Source organism: Pleurodeles waltl, chromosome 3_1 (genome assembly GCF_031143425.1).
Source record: "Pleurodeles waltl isolate 20211129_DDA chromosome 3_1, aPleWal1.hap1.20221129, whole genome shotgun sequence".
Lineage (NCBI taxonomy): Eukaryota > Metazoa > Chordata > Amphibia > Caudata > Salamandridae > Pleurodeles > Pleurodeles waltl.
Window position 1 is genome coordinate 1478752561 of NC_090440.1, and position 17885 is coordinate 1478770445.

General features: G+C 41.4%; 1 protein-coding gene across 1 annotated transcript in view; it reads left to right on the forward strand.

Moving 5' to 3' along the window:
* The window catches only part of THSD7B (thrombospondin type 1 domain containing 7B), a 2268639-nt gene that overhangs the window by 2178413 nt on the left and 72341 nt on the right, over positions 1 to 17885 (forward strand). The window contains exons 24-25 of the mRNA XM_069225078.1: positions 15552 to 15725; positions 15839 to 15934. Coding sequence (XP_069081179.1) covers positions 15552 to 15725; positions 15839 to 15934 — 270 coding nt within the window. The remainder of the gene's footprint in view (positions 1 to 15551; positions 15726 to 15838; positions 15935 to 17885) is intronic.

Below are 17885 nucleotides of genomic sequence, written 5' to 3' on the forward strand. Positions count from 1 at the left end.
TCACTGCACAAAGTACTATGTATTAATACTGATCGCCTTTGAACCACTTATAGGCTGCCGGGTTCTTTTAAAAATTTATTTCTGATTTCCTCCATGTTTATTCTGGTTTTACTGTGTTTTTGTATCAATTTTAAGTAACTGAATCAATAAAAATCATCATTCATGGTACAAGCTTTTAAGGCGTGTCCAGTTGCTCCTGTAGCAATTTGCAGAAGAAATGCTTACCCAGATACTGAGGTATGTAATACCAAATTTTGCACTTGGATTGTTTCACAAAATATATTTGTGTTTGCACCATAAAGTCTCTGGGAACGCAATTTATATTGCACCTACAAAGACAGGCAATGTGCAATATGTGTGCGTAGGCATAGCCAGGGCTGTGGTACGCACAGAAGCAGGCACAAACGTGTCACTCTGACGTACAGCAGATCCTGTGCCCACGGCCACTCTGCTTCCGTCCTGCATCAGATCCAACCTGGGTGAGAGAGGCATTGCAATGAACACTGACCAAGAAAGTCCGTCTTCATTGTGGTGCCCAACAATCAAAATAAACAGTTGCTTGCCAAACAGCTGTTCCTTTTGATTGACGAGAGGTCTAGCCTATGGTGCTTCAGATGGACCCAATCCCATCTTGTTACACATTAGGATACCCAGGACACCATTAGTTATGCAGAGAAAGAGCATTGGCGTATTTATATATTTTTTTTTTCTATATCATCCGAATAAGAAGTAACATTAGTTTAATTTGACTGGGAAAGTAAGTTAAAGCACATCCGCTCTGCCACCAAAGAGAAAGGAGATCCAGGGACCCGCTGACAACAGCAGGTCCATGTTCCTGGAGGAACAGGAAGTGCAGTCTGACATTCCACAAATGCGCGGTCACGCCTGTGAACATGAAACCTGCTTGCTAGGGGAGTGCATGTCTCGAATTTTATTAAAGAAAAAGAAAAGAAAAAAAACACTTTCTCCAATTGCGCTTTTGTAAATCCAGCGCTGTAGGGTTTAATTACTCTTTTCCAAAGCTTCGTTTGCTTGTAAGTGGCTCACACCTTTAACTTTACCTGACAAAAAAACACTGCCTCTATGTACAGACGTCAACGAATGTTCTTTACTAATAGAATTATAATGGAGTTATCGACTGATACATCTATCTTTTACATTGAGGGTTTAAGTGCTGCATTTTTGTGAGATATAAAAGTACTACATATTGCTATTACAGGTATGCTTTAAATTTAAGACATTGATTAAAGTACTTCTCGTTTCACCATACACGCCATCATACCTCACATCAGAAACAGGAAAAAATTCGGCTGCTGAAATGAAATATCTTATTTATAGGGAAACAGTGGTGTACACTACAAGAGTTTGTTATACAGGTGTGTATTAACCAATGTCTACCACTTATCTGGGAGCGATATGAAACAATAGAATCATTTGAAAAAAAAGACAAAAAAAACGATTCAAATGTAAGCATGATCAAGTATAAGCACGTTGACAAAAACGTCATCTACCACGAATTAAAAGCAGATATCCTTTGAAAAACAATAACAACTTGCGCAATTCAAATCACGTTACACCAGTCGATTAAAACTTAATTGATCTTGACACTTTACATATTATTGTCATTAAAGTCTCTAAGCTAGCAATAACATTTCACTTTCCTTGATCGTAATTACAAGTGGCAGCTTTAAGGGGTGAATCTAACAACATAACCATTTAACGTTCCTTCTCTATGTTGACAGCGAAAACGTGAAAGTCTTCCTATTCCACACAGTTTGAAATTATCGTCCCGTCTATAATAAAGTTGCTCTTTGTTTATACTGCTTAACTTTTCGTTCTCTCTGTCCCTCTGCAGAGTTACTTTTCCACCACTTCTTTATCTAGAAACCAGCTCCACGGACACCCTGTTCAGCTACCAAAAGCTTTTAATCATTCAGTCATTTGACCCTTCATCCATTCATCTACTCATCCATTATTCCACTGCATTCTGCAAATGTCATTTTCATTAAAATGTGAAACATTTGTTAATGCGTCCCTCTATGTTAATTTATACACATTAGGACTCGTTTTAGGTCGATGAATCTTGGGACCCGGTGGTGAGACACCGTAAGACGAGATAGCTGATTAATAAGTCAATCAATACATCAATGATATTGTCAAAGAATATTACCACAATATATTTCTTTTCAAACATCAATTAAGCCTTCGACGCAATCATGACTTCTTCAGTCATAAATAACCACACCTTGATTGAAGTTCAGTGATTTTATTCCCTATTGATTACAAACTAATATAAGCATATTCATCATAAACCAAACGAAGAAGCATAGAGATCTCAATTAGTATCAATGAATAGATCACATTCATATGAATAAGGACACAAAGATTAGATGTTCTAATATACAAACCCTAATATATATTCAGTTCAGCATAGTATAATGTCAGTTACGTCAGTTATGTCAGTCAAGATGAGTACCTTGTCTATCCACTAATTAGCATCAGCATGTTGGGCTTCATGCGAAAAACAATTTAGAACATCAATTTGGAAAACATCTAACTAAGTTTCTAATCAAATTACACAGCAGTTGGTACCTAGAAAGAAAAAGCAAATAAGTGCATTTCAATAGCAACTAATAATTACCCTCCTCTGGACAGGTCAGCATACAGGATCAGTCTTCGTCTTCAGGACATCAGTTAGTTGTCGTCAATCTGTTCTAGTCTAAGGACAGGGCTACTTCCCTCATAAGGAGGAAAAGTGTATAGGGGCAACTAAGGACAGGTATAAGTTATTAAGTCTCAAGTCACTAAACAGAGTGACAGAGTTTCTGGATGCAATTGATATCATTCCCTACCTAGGTTCTCTCGAATGTCCGTGTCATGAGTTTTTATCCCTTTTTCATAATCCATACCCCCAAATTTCTATTGGATGATCACTTCGCCCCACTATCTATAACCTATCAAATTATACATTAAGTAATGCACCTGTCATGTTGTGATAGTTTTCTTGACTTTGATTGGTCGTCATAATTGACGTTTTCGTAGGTGGCACATCCGGGGTTACTTCATTTTCTGGCACGTTCTTTGGGTCAAGAGTTCTCTTTACAGCGCTTCAATGTCCTTGAAAGTATCTGTGTTCTTGTTACAAGCCTACGATATTATACCAAAAGCAACTAACATGCTGATGAGAATGCATTCATTAAAGATACTTTAAGCGGAGAAAAGGAACAAATGCTGGGTCATGGCCTTTTGCGAATCAGCACACTGAAGAAACAGAAAAAATATGCTTTAATATGAGAGTTACACAGCCAGCTTTCAACTCACGCTAACTTAAGACTTATGAATTCTAATAAATGAAAGTTTTCGTACGCGTTAACATATTAGATTTATAATTCAAACAATTATTCTTGTATTCTCATTAGTCTATGCATACATTTTACTTCTGTGTTAATCATGATTCTATGAATAATGTTTTAATATAACGTTGAAAATATGAACATTTCACATCTAAATAGGTAACGTTTAGACTACACTCTCTCAGTCCCTCCTCTGATGACGCAAGTTATCACACAATTTTGTATTTTAATTCTTTACTTTGCGCATAATGCGCATTTCAACATCTTGCCCTTTATGTGAACTTTCCCATATTTCATTGAACATTTTCTCTCTTTCACTTTCTTCATTTCTTCTGGTTCTTTTAGTCCAATTTCTTTTCACTTTGTCATTAATTTTACATGCTCCCCATAATCCTAATAGACATATTAAAACAATTAATAGACCCATCATTATTTTTGCCAATACCCCGTTCCAAATGTTGGTGAACCAGCTTCCCACTCGAGCAATTCCTTTTCCAAATTTCTCCCAAACACCAGGTTCTTTCAGATCTTTCAACTCTGTACTTTCTCTAGTAAGGTTAGTAAGCATACTTCTAATCTTTTTACTATTATCAGGTATAAATGAACAACAATGGCATTCGTTAAGCATTTTGCAAACACCTCCACTCTTTGCTAAAAGAATGTCTAAAGCAAGCCGATTTTGAAGAGTCATAGCTCTTTCTGCAGCAAGTTCAGTATCCATTAGGAGTATCGCTCCTGTAAAACTGGTCAACATGTTATCCACAATACTAGACAACTTTTGAATTTTCATAGAATTTAGGATAACCCCTACTGATGGGATTATAGCCCCAAATATATCACCAATGACAGCCGCCACTGATTCTCGTTTTTGTCTAGGATGTTGTAATTCAGACATTTTCGGTATTTGTTTTAAGTCATCAATCTGGTATATCTTTGGGAATACTATTCCCAAATAACATGTTCCATACCATCCCTTAGGGAGACGGTAATATGCATTTAATCCACAAATATAGTAGATTCCAGGAATCGCTGGGTCTTGTCCATTTAACATAAAGGTCCATTTACTCTGAAACAGAAACACATGCCTACATTCACTCGTACCCACAAACAAATTGTCTTGCTCAGACTTTGGCCTATATATACACAAAGCCTTCCTACATGTAATGCATCTATAGCTAATTAACCTTGTGTTTTGATTGCAGTGTAAGCATAATCATTTGCATAAGTGCGTTTCTCTAGTCCTTTTTCTAATCTTTCTTTCAGTGCTTTGCGTCTATCATCTGTGTGATCTAAGAAGCTTTTCTCTACAGGAGATAATAAGCAAGTCAGGTTATTGCGATGTGCATAAGCAGTTCCAAATGTAAGCGTAGGCTCAAAGAATCCTCTAACTATCTTTATATCATGCTCCTTAGCTAATTTATTCAGGAATTCAATCACAGGCACAAAGGAAAACACAACATCTAAATTTGAGTAGAAGTATTGCACATGCTCTTGATTATAGAATCTTGTTAATAGCAGACTGCAACTGATCCCATAAGTAAGAGGGAGGCTGTGATAGGTAACTCGCTCCTGCACAGATGAAGGAATTTTAGTGCACATGTAACAATCTTTTGCATCCATAGTTTCCACATACTCGTTTAATAAGCGATAGAAGACATTAGTAGAAAGTTCCCCTTTTGCATTAGTTCCTTCATGCATATGCCTTGCATCCTGCTCAAATTTCTCCCAAGATGATAGTTTATTAGTAGTGGTAGTTTCAGGTTTTGCAGTCGTATTAATAGCCTCTTTCTCTCTCCATGGCATTCCCACAATCACTCCTACAATCATTACTGCACATACAACACCTACTATCAGACCTAACCAACCACATACTTTACTTCCTTTGTTACTGTCAGCCATATTTGTATAGAATCAGAACAGTTGATTTAACAACCGACTTGAGGAGAGAAAAAAACTTTTGCGTATTTTACATCGTCTTCAATCACTTCCAGGACCCTTCTTGTCAATTCAGGTTAGCAGCTTGTCAATGTTATGTTTCTTTTAAGTCAAATCCGAGTTTAGTGTCACTTTCAGTAGTTTTACAGTTTCTTCTTTGGTATGTAGATTTTCAACTTAGCTAAACTTCTTTTAAGTTCTCGTTCAGGTACCGTAATACTGGCCTGGTACTTCTCGATCAAAGCAGCATGCTAAGAATTCTTGTTGCCATTCAGAGGTGGTAGCATATGCCCATTCAGGACCTGTATATCTTCTGTTCTCTATTCGTTTTCTTTTTAACCTTCGTTCACCTTGCTGCTCTCCTTCACTCAGTTCAACCTGTGAAACATCACTTTCTTCTATTATTGTGTCATTTGATATTTCTCTTAATCTAAGATGTGATTTGTCTGGCCAATTATCGCCTCTATGTGATCTTGTTCTGTGATTTCTTTCAGGACATTGGACAGCACCCTCCTCTTGTGATATGGTGGTTTCTCTTGACGGACCTACCGCTGGTTTGGGAGATTCTAACACACTTCTGTTTGTATCTTCGATTTCTCCTTCTCTTTCGTCCCCTTGTTCTGTGTTGAATTCAGACTCTAACCCGTACTCGTCTACTTCTGGGAGAACTTCTCCTTGACTTAGTTCTCCTGCTGCCTCGACTGAGATAGGCACTCTGTCACCTCTCTCGAACTCATTGACAGCTTGAGGGACAAGGCTGTTCTCAGTGGGCTCTTCAGCCATCTTACTCTCGCTTTGACTAATCTCTGACTCTGTAATTTCTCTTCCTGAAGTTGCTGTACCGGAAACTTCAAGTTCCTCTTCAACAGGACACGTTACTTTTTTCGTGTGACTGGCATGTATCCAGTTGGGAACCCCGGCACATTTCACAGCAGTGGTGGTTGTCAATATTACTTGATACAGCCCCTTCCAACGTGGCTCAAGACACGATTTTCTCACGTGCTTCTTGACAACCACCCAATCTCCAGCTTGCAGTGAGTGACCTGGTTCGCCGATCGGTGGCAATGAGTTAGCTTCCACCTGGTGAGAGAAAGAGCGAATCACGTCAGCCAAACCTTTGCAGTAATCCAGCACCATATCATCTGTAATATTCACTAGTGCATTTGCAGGTACTGCTGGTAATCTCATTGCTCTGCCCATGAGGATTTCATGGGGCGATAGTCCCGTTTTCTTATCTGGGGTGTTTCTCATTGACATCAGTACTAGAGGCAAGGCATCTGGCCACTTCATATTTGTTGCAGCACACATCTTTGCTATTCTTGATTTTAGAGTACCATTCATCTGTTCAACTAGTCCTGATGCTTCAGGGCGATAGCTACAATGCAGCTTTAGCTCAATGTTGAGTGCGGCACACAAAAGTTTAATCATCTCATTGTCGAAGTGTCTTCCCCTGTCTGATTCTATAGAAACTGGAAACCCGAATCTTGGTATCAGTTCCCTAAGTGGTAATTTTGCAACTGTAAGACTGTCATTTCTACATGTAGGATATGCCTCAATCCAATGACTGAAAACACACAGAATCACCAACACATACTTCAAACCTCCACACATGGGCATTTCGATAAAATCCATTTGCATTTTTTTAAATGGACCTCCAGCCCTTCCAATGTGGCTCAAAGTTACCACAGTTCCTTTTCCAGCGTTCATCTGTTGACAGATGACGCACCTGTGGCAAGTAATTTCTGCAGCATGTCTGAATTTTGGATTAAACCAATCAATCTTAAAAGATCTGATCATAGCATCCCTTCCTAGATGTGCTTGTCCATGATATAATCGGGCAAATTGGGATAAGAGACTATTTGGCAAGACCAATTTCCCTTCTTCAGAAACCCATATATCATCTGCTCTTTGTACAAACTGCATTCTCTGCCAGGAACGTTTTTCTTCCTTGCTAGCACGTCCTTGCAATGTTTTCAGCTCATCTAAGGTATCAACCACCCGCAATGCTAGCCTTAGACTTATGTCATTTTCAGGTTGTGGTAACAATTTCCACTGTTCCTTGAATGATATACAGTTCAATGCACAAAATCTTGCGACCTGATCAGCATAGCTATTTCCCATCGATACAAAATCTTGTGATCTGGTGTGAGCACTGCATTTCACCACGGCAATTTCATGAGGTAACTGAATCGCATGTAACAAATCTCTTATTTGTTCACCATTTTTCACAGGAGAACCAGAGGAAGTGATGAAACCCCTCTGTGACCAGAGTTGGCCAAAATCATGTACAATTCCAAATCCATATCTGCTGTCAGTATAGATAGTAACTCTCAAATTTACAGCTGTATGGCATGCTTTTGTAATAGCCACCAATTCTGCCACTTGTGCAGAAAACACTTTATCGAGCCAGGAGGCTTCAACAATGCCAGTTATAGTACATACAGCGTAACCAGCTCTTAAGGTTCCCGCTGAATCTCTTAAACAGGACCCATCAACGAACATAATGCAATCGTTTTCTTTTAGCTGAGTATCATGTATGTCTGGGCGAGGTTTGGTACAGAGTTCAGTCACCTCAAGACAGTCATGCTCAAATTCTTCCCCATCTTTGATTTCAGCATTTTCATTGGGAAGTAAAGTTGCCGGGTTGAGTACTGTACATCTCTTTAATGTAACATTTGGTGACCCCAGTATGATCGTTTCATATTTGGTAAGTCGTGCATTTGTCATGTTTTGCGTCTTAGTTCGGGTCAACAAAATTTCAACTGAATGCGGAACCATTACTGTCAGAGGGTATCCCATGACTATGCCTTCACATTGTGAAAGGCTTTGACCAACTGCTGCAACTGCCCGCAAACAACCCGGTAAGGCTGCTGCGACAGGGTCCAAAGTAGCTGAAAAATATGCTACAGGGCGATTTGCATCTCCGTGGACCTGTGTCAAAACAGACAAAGAACAAGCATCACGTTCATGACAAAACAACAGAAAGGGTTTCTCATAATCAGGCATTCCTAAGGCTGGTGCCCTGCACATGCATTCCTTCAGCTCCACAAATGATCCAAGCTCAACCTTTTTCAATGTTATTGTGTATGGCTCATCTTTTACTTCCTTTCCTGTCAATTTTATTAAGGGCTTTGCGATGATTGAGAAGTTCGGTATCCATTGTCGACAGTAACCCACCATTCCTAAAAACATCCTAACATCTCTTTTTGTTGTGGGAGGGTTCATCTGCAAGACAGCTGTTATTCTCTCCTTTGATATTCTCTGTGATCCCTTCTCAATCAGATGTCCTAGGTATTTTACTTCTTTTTGACAGTATTGTAACTTTCTGGGTGACACTTTATGTCCATTCTTTCCCAGATGATTCAGTAGTGCAATGGTATCATATTTACAACTGTCTCTGGTCTTGGATGCGATCAGTAAGTCATCAATGTACTGCACAAGAGTTGAATTAAAAGGCAGCACAAGAGGTTCCAAATCCTTTTTCAAAATCTGGTTAAAGATGGATGGTGACTCAGAAAACCCTTGAGGAATTCTACACCAACTGTACACCTTATCCAGAAATTTGAAACTGAACAAAAACTGTCTGTCTTCATGAAGGGGTATTGAAAAGAATGCTTGCGACAGGTCTACCACAGTAAACCATTCAGCATCGCAAGGAACTTGGAACATTATTACTGCTGGGTTAGGCACTACTGGGCAACATTTTATCACAATTTCATTTATTTTTCTTAAATCCTGTACAATCTGAACCTTTCCACAAGGCTTCTTTAAACCCATTATGGGAGAATTGCACGGACTGCTCAGAACTTCTTTTAGAACTCCCTGTCTGAGAAAATCTGCAATTATTTGTGAGACTTCAATGAGGATGTCCTGAGTCATGTAGTATTGCGGTACTTGTGGAAACACCGCGTTTGACTTTATCTGTACCTTGACTGGTTCCACTCCTTTTATTAACCCTACTTCTTTTCCAGTCAAATCCCACACTTTCGCTGTCACAGTTCCTCGTAGGTCGATAGGTATATCAATCAAAGCATACATTGGGTATAGGGTAATTAAAGGATAATCTTCATTTGTTTCTGCTTCATCCACTGCAAGTTGACTCTCATCTCCCTCATCGTCACTGTTTGTCTGTACTTCTATTCCATCATTGGAACAGGTGATTGAACATTTTGTCTTGCAGAGTAAGTCCCTTCCTAGTAAGGATACTGGACTTGAATCGCATACAACGAATCTATGCAGGCCTTGGAAGTTGCCAATTTCAACCTGTACCGGATCAGTAATTGGATTAGTCAAGTATTGGTTTGCTACCCCAACTACTCGTATAGTGCGCCCTAAGAGCGGTAATCTCAGGACTTCTGCACTTCGAACTGTAGATCGTGTAGCTCCTGTGTCAACCAAAAATGAAACCTTATAGCCCATTACTTTACCCTCAACATATGGGCCTCTTTGATCCACCTCTAAAGATGCTGCAAGCCTGCACTCATCACTATCTGAACTGTCATCTGACCATTCCTCATTCATACCATTTTCACCCCTCAAAGGGAATTGCTGCACAGTGTTGTTTTGACTGGTTACCTGGCCTGTGACCTGCTGAGGAAGCATCATCTGTTGCTGTCCCATCGGAGCCATTGGTAATTACATTTGCTGTCTAGGCACCATAGGAATCTGCTGTTGTACTGGTTGTATTTGTACTGACTGGAACCGCGGCATTTGCATCTGCTGCACGGGCTGTACCCCTTGCATTTGTACTGAATTATTCTGAAAATTCGGGTTCTGATGTCTCATTTTTAAACCTCGTGGATTTGGTAATGAACCGACATTAATACTCTGCTGAACTGCTCCATCCTGCACCATATTTGGGCAATCCCGTTTCCAATGCCCTACACCTCCGCACGCGTGACATGGTGACATCTTTTTCACTCCTTGACCATCATTTTGTATGACAACGTTATTCATATCCAATCCGCGGTTCACAAACCCTCGACCTCTGCCTCTCGGCTGTGCCTGAAACACACCATTCATTTGCGGTTGTTGTTGTATCATTTGCTGAACCCCATTTCTCTGCATTCCAGCTTGTGCAGCCCTTATCTGCATCACCATCACTTTCTCCTTCAACTTTTTCTGCTTCAATTCAATCTCATCACTACAGTATTTCGCATACTGTAACACCTCATCTATTGGTTTAGCTTGCCAACAAATCAAATGATTCTTAATCATCTGGCTAACCTCTGGTCTCAGCCCTTCAACAAATCTGAACACAAGATGATTCATGTCTTTCGGTTCGATAGTCTCAGTACCACTGTAATGTTTGAATGCTTTAAACAATCTCTCATAATAGGCATGTATAGATTCATTAACCTCCTGCGAGGTCCGGTCGATTTTCTACCAGTCCGTCACCTTTCGGCGACACCTTTTGTTTCAGAAACTCAATCACCTTATGATAATATTTCCTCACTTCCTCTGAAGGTGCTCCGGTCACCTTGTCTTTCCGGCTCCTTCGTCGGCCAATCTACCCCTCTTTTTCACTCAAGCCACAAATCCGGCGGAACAATAATCTCAAAAAAGGTATTTAGGTCTTCCCAGAGACACTTTGCAAGTTTTACGAATCTATCCGTTTGCTGATACTATTAAATCGGTTTCTCTCTTAGCCTAGGATAGTCATTCGTAAAAGACAAAATATCCCCTCTAGTCCATGGCACATGTACCAATACACCACCAGCTGTTTCCCTCATAGGCAAGATCTTTACTGAGTCCAGATTAGGTGAGGTATTAATTTCATTAGACACCGGACTCTTTCCTTTTTCTTTATCTCTCTTCTTTGCCCATCGGCCTTCCCACTTTTCTAACGCACCCCAAATCTGTGCACTCTGTAACAGTTCTTTTTGAAATGTGTCTTCATTCCTGCAGACCTCATGTGCTCAAAATCTTTGGAATCAAAATCTAGTCTGTAACTTCTTTTCAAATGTTTAGTATTTCCGATGTCGATATTATATTTGTCTGCCAAATTTGCAAGTCTCTGATGTTTTTTGCCTACCTCTTTAGTGATTTTGGGACATAGGTATCTTAATTCTGCTTCTGTGTATGATTCCAATCTATTTATTCCCATTGTCCCTTCTACTAACTCGGCAGCTTCTGCCCCTAGTCGTACAAGATTCAAGTATTCATCTTGTTTTTCTTTCTCACGTTCATCTGTGGTGGTCACTGTACTCTTCGGTGAAGTATAAGTTTTCTCTAGCCATTCATTTAACTGCTGTACGGTAAAACCTTGCAGCGAGATATTCCCTGTATGTGTCATTGGAGTGAGTGAGATGTTCGTACTCATGGTTTGGGGAGTTAAAACTCCCAGTCCTGCCTGACGCATCGCTTCAAGAGGTGCCCCTACTGGACTAAAGTCCATCAAGGGTCTCGTTTGTTCATTTACCTGTTCTCCTGGGGCCATTATCTGTGGCATTCTCATAGGCCCTCCTCTTATCGCTTCCTGAGTCATAATCCCCTGATCACACATCCGTGTTTTGTCCTGCGCATACAGCGGCACTGGGGGACCAACAGTAATGGGCAACGATATAGCAGCAGGTGTTTGACCTGGTCCTAAACTTCTTGGAGCAGCAACACCATAGGTCTGTTCCAACATTCCCGGAACAGGTTCTATTGGTGGTCCCGCTACAGGATTATACCCTGGTATTAACTGTGGGGGTTGAGACATTAATTTTGGAGTCGATTCAATTTGTATTAACTTCGACTTCGTGTATATCGGGTCTGGCGGTACTATCAAATTTGTAGTAGTTTCAAGCACGGGAACATCAGGATAGATTCTTTTTATCTGCGGAGGAGGTTGCAACTGTATCAGCGTCTCGGGTGTAGTGGGTCCACTGACACCATTTTGTGTCAAAGCTGTATCGCTAGTCTGTACCGTATCAGTAACTCCCTTCTCCTGTGTCTGGTTCCCAGGATCCAGGCTAGTGCTTGGAGCGCTATCGCTCACCGCATATGGTGGCGGGCGATCATGTAACAATCTGTCAATAAACTCTTCGTCGTCTGAATCATCGTCTTCTTCCCAGGACCTTTTATCTTCCTTAGATTTGCCTGTGTCTTTATCTGTTTTGCAAGAAGCTTTCTTTCCCTTAGTCTCTTCTCCCTGAGTTATTGCTGGGAATAACTTTAACCCATCTACGATTCCCCTTCTCCACATTTTGCTCTCATTGTCCCACCTAGCCTCTGCATAAGATTTTTCTGCCCTTTTCAGCCTTCTTTGAAACCTTTCCTGTCTATGTTTAAGAGCCATTAAATCCCAGATTGCCAAAGCCTCGTATTGTGCCGGTCTTGGAGGTGGTTGTTGGGTACTTAACATCCACCTTAGATTCTCTAGTACTTTTGAATTAAACGTCCCGTGTTCTGGAAACGCTAAACATCCCTCTTTCTCAGTCAATTTGCGCCACTGTTTCATCCATAAACAAGGCGCGACACCTTTTTCTTCCATTACTGTGTAAGCTGGAGTACCCTCAGGTGGTGTAGGTTCCCCATCGGTTGCTACAATATATACATCTCCCTTTAGAGCGCTCTTGAATGCTTTAATAAAGTTCATTTTCGCAATTCTCTTATTTTGTGTTTGATCAGAAATGGCTTAGTTCCCAGGACACTCTTCACCTACCCTTTCTCAACCTATTGCCTCTCACGGACGGCAGTCAATCCGTTCGCGACCCCTCTCGACATCTGACCTATCTCAGCGCGGCACCACTGACGTCACACCCGCACACACACAGCAGCTGACAAAGTCTTGCGGCTCGTCCGCTCCTCAACAATCCTTACAATTCACACAAACTAATGCAAATCATTGCAAGCCCTTTAAATAACAAAACAAATCTGTCGGTTTACAACAGGAAAGGTAACACATTCGCTTCAGAACTTTACAGAGATTTCACTTGAAGCCTCGGCCGCTACTCTCTCCTTCTCAGCTCCCGCATACGCAAGCAGAATTCGACCCGCAAATCCTACTCTCGACTTGTCAATGACTCCTTCTAGTGCACTTTAGAATTTGTCAAATCTCCATCGAAGTTTCCACTCATGCAATAATGACTCAAACTCGACTTGTCAACCACGCCCGATTGACCTATTAAACCGCACAGATTACAACATAAACCACATTTATCATCATACTCCGGAGTTTCAGACCTCAATAGGTCCGTACACAATAATCAACCACGTGGATAATTTTGAGCAATGAGCGCTACATTCACATGAAGTACGCCGACTTCCCTACTCTCATACTGTGGAGTACGCCCACTCCTGCTAAACAACACTTAATTTGTCCTAAATACACACAAATTTCCACACAACCACTTGCAAGATGCGTAAGCTTTAGGCAAGCGCAAAGACCCTTAACCACTCATACTATGGCGCCGAGAACATTCCCAACTCATATAGGCAGGCTCCGAGATCCCGGGAAAGCCATGGCGAACTTAGCAACCCATCATCTCTCCAAATTGCATTTTCACAGAAAAACAAATTAAACAATAAAACTCCGTCTTAGGGCCCCCAGGGGCCAAACCGTCGCTCTGCTACCAGAACTGTTAACGCGTCCCTCTATGTTAATTTATACACATTAGGACTCGTTTTAGGTCGATGAATCTTGGGACCCGGTGGTGAGACACCGTAAGACGAGATAGCTGATTAATAAGTCAATCAATACATCAATGATATTGTCAAAGAATATTACCACAATATATTTCTTTTGAAACATCAATTAAGCCTTCAACGCAATCATGACTTCTTCAGTCATAAATAACCCCACCTCGATTGAAGTTTAGTGATTTTATTCCCTATTGATTACAAACTAATATAAGCATATTCATCATAAACCAAACGAAGAAGCATAGAGATCTCAATTAGTATCAATGAATAGATCACATTCATATGAAAAAGGACACAAAGATTAGATGTTCTAATATACAACGCCTAATATATATTCAGTTCAGCATAGTATAATGTCAGTTACGTCAGTTATGTAAGTCAAGATGAGTACCTTGTCTATCCACTAATTAGCATCAGCATGTTGGGCTTCATGCGAAAAACAATTTAGAACATCAATTTGGAAAACATCTAAGTTTCTAATCAAATTACACAGCACTTGGTACCTAGACAGAAAAAGCAAATAAGTGCATTTCAATAGCAACTAATAATTAACCTCCTCTGGATAGGTCAGCATACAGGATCAGTCTTCGTCTTCAGGACATCAGTTAGTTGTCGTAAATCTGTTCTAGTCTAAGGACAGGGCTACTTCCCTCATAAGGAGAAAAAGTATATAGGGGCAACTAAGGACAGGGATAATTTATTAAGTCTCAAGTCACTAAACAGAGTGACAGAGTTTCTGGATGCAATTGATATCATTCCCTACCTAGGTTCTCTCGAATGTCCGTGTCATGAGTTTTTATCCCTTTTTCTTAATCCATACCCCCAAATTTCTATTGGATGATCACTTCGCCCCACTATCTATAACCTATCAAATTATACATTAAGTAATGCACTTGTCATGTTGTGATAGTTTTCTTGACTTTGATTGGTCTTCATAATTGACGTTTTCGTAGGTGGCACATCCGGGGTTACTTCATTTTCTGGCACGTTCTTTGGGTCAAGAGTTCTCTTTACCGCGCTTCAATGTCCTTGAAAGTATCTGTGTTCTTGTTACAAGCCTACGATATTATACCAAAAGCAACTAACATGCTGATGAGAATGCATTCGTTAAAGATACTTTAAGCGGAGAAAAGGAACAAATGCTGGGTCATGGCCTTTTGCGAATCAGCACACTGAAGAAACAGAAAAAATATGCTTTAATATGAGAGTTACACAGCCAGCTTTCAACTCACGCTAACTTAAGACTTATGAATTCTAATAAATGAAAGTTTTCGTACGCGTTAACATATTAGATTTATAATTCAAACAATTATTCTTGTATTCTCATTAGTCTATGCATACATTTTACTTCTGTGTTAATCATGATTCTATGAATAATGTTTTAATATAACGTTGATAATATGAACATTTCACATCTAAATAGGTAACGTTTAGACTACACTCTCTCACATTCATGTGATGCTTGGCTCAGCAGGGGCGTAGCTACTATTGGTGCAGTAGGTGCAGTGGCACCAGGGCCAGCGCTCCCAGGGGCCTTTTAGCCCTGAACAATGCTATGTTTTATTACCCCAAAGACAAAGGGTGTTTTTCTCAAGTGCGACGCTATCTGAAAAAAATCTTGTGTTTTTTTAACAGGTGACTGCCATCTCACAGAATGGTCGCCATGGAGCGCTTGTGAGCTGACTTGCATCGATGGAAGAAGTTTTGAAACAGTTGGACGCCAGTCGCGGTCCAAGGCCTTCATAAACCAGCTGCTTGATAACACAGAGATGTGTCCAGAGCAAGTCCTGGAAATTAGGTCTTGCATAGGTAGGACTGACTACGTTAGCAGTTTTCCTTAGCAACACGTTATTTTCCAGATGTTTTGTGGAACTGTGCATGAACATAACGAACAAAAATTATTAATATGCAATTGAATGCAGGTGGCAAATGTTACGACTACGAGTGGAAAATGGGCCCGTGGCGAGATAATGAACGCGCAGTCTGGTGTCAGCGCTCAGATGGCATCACTGTTACAGGTATGACCCATGGTTCTTCAGATGTGTTACAGAATGCATTTAAACTTGTAATATATAATAACTACAGAACAAAGATGTTAGTTGAAAAGTAATATTGCCAGTAGCATTCAGCTAAAATGGGTGATATGACTCTGCATGGCCTGTCTCCTTGTTGCCTTTTAAGGTTCCTCTTCCCTCCTTAAACATCCCATCCTCAACTTTTATAACATTGTTTATTTGTAATTTAATCTTTTAGGACAAACAATTGGCTGGAACTGACCTGCTGCCCGCTTACTTTTTTTTACTTTTCAAAACTTTGAGACAAGAGAGACAGTTAGCATTTTTCCATTAAAATTGGATAACCAACCTCAAAAGTCAGCTGAGATTTAAGGATTCAGAAAGTACTGTTAGTATGAGAAGACGTGATTTACCTTTGCAAGGAAAAACGGCATAAACTAAATGTACATCCTATGTTAATCAGATACATTCACTTTTCATTGATTAGCACATGTAACTCCAGAATAGTAATACCTAGGAGAGAAAAGGCGCAATAATCATGGCACATGTGCCCACACTCTCTGAACAATAGTTCCCTTCCAAGTAGTTCTGTAGAAATCAGAAAATCTGTCTCCATCATTTTGTTCATGACCTGGGGGACTTGTGTGGGTAGTCTTAAAATTTATGTTGGGCTTCTTTGCGTCTTGTGAGGGACCCATTGCTGCTCATGCTTTTCCCCCACATACAAGTATGCTTTCTTGGCAGTGTCCCTGCTCTCCTTGGGCACCACCAATCTATAGGCACATTTTTACTAACCTTGGCTATGTCTTATGGGATGAGCTTGGTGCCCTCAGGTGTACTCTTTGATGCAGCCTCAAACATTTTTCTGTTCCTTCTCATTTTTGCTCTCCAAAGTCTCAAGAAAAGAACTCTAAAGTCCTCACACACATGAATGGTTCCTAGCCTACCTGATACTACTCCTACAGATAATGGCTGGGGAGCCAAAGTTTTTCAGACTCCCTCTAAACAGCAGTTCCGTGCGCATTCCAGAAATAAGAGCGGGGAGGTGGGTGACAACTTTAGAACTGGTGTGCATTTGTGCGCAGAGAGCCCCTGACTCACAGGCTCTCTCTAATCAGTCTAGGGTGCCCGGGGCAACTGAATGCAGCACGCTGGCCCCATATGGCATAAAACAGTTGGAGTGCAGAGTGCCATTTTGAGTGTATTTGGGCTTTTTAAATGCCACATGCCCATCACTCTCTGGTTCGCCCAAGACACTACGGGCCTGATTTTAACCTTGGCGGACGGCGGAGGCCGTCCGCCAAGGTTCCGCCGCCAAATGACCGCACCGCGGTCACAAGACCGAGGCGGCCATTCTAACATTTCCTCTGGGCCGGCGGGCGCTCTCCAAAAGAGCGCCCGCCGGCCCAGAGGAAATGCCCCTGCAACGAGGACGCGGGCTCAGAATTGAGCCGGCGTAGTTGCAGGGGTGCGACGGGTGCAGTTTGCACACGTCGCGTATTTCAGTGTCTGCATGGCAGACACTGAAATACTTTGCGGGGCCCTCTTACGGGGGCCCCTGCAGTGCCCATGCCATGGGCACTGCAGGGGCCCCCAGGGGCCCCGCGGCACCCCCTACCGCCATCCTGTTCCTGGCGGGAGACCCGCCAGGAACAGGATGGCGGTAGGGGGTGTCAGAATCCCCATGGCTGCGGAGCGCGCTCCGCAGCCATGGAGGATTCCCCCGAGCAGCGGAAAGTCGGCGGGAGACCGCCGACTTTCCGCTTCTGACTGCGGCTGAACCGCCGCGGTCAGAATGCTCGTGGGAGCACCGCCAGCCTGTTGGCGGTGCTCCCGTGGTCGGTGGCCGCCAGGGTCAGAATGACCCCCTACGTCACCACAGAATATCAACGTAGTTTTAGCCCAGTGACATTGAAAGTGCTGCACATGAAAGGAATGGGGATTCTAATGGTTT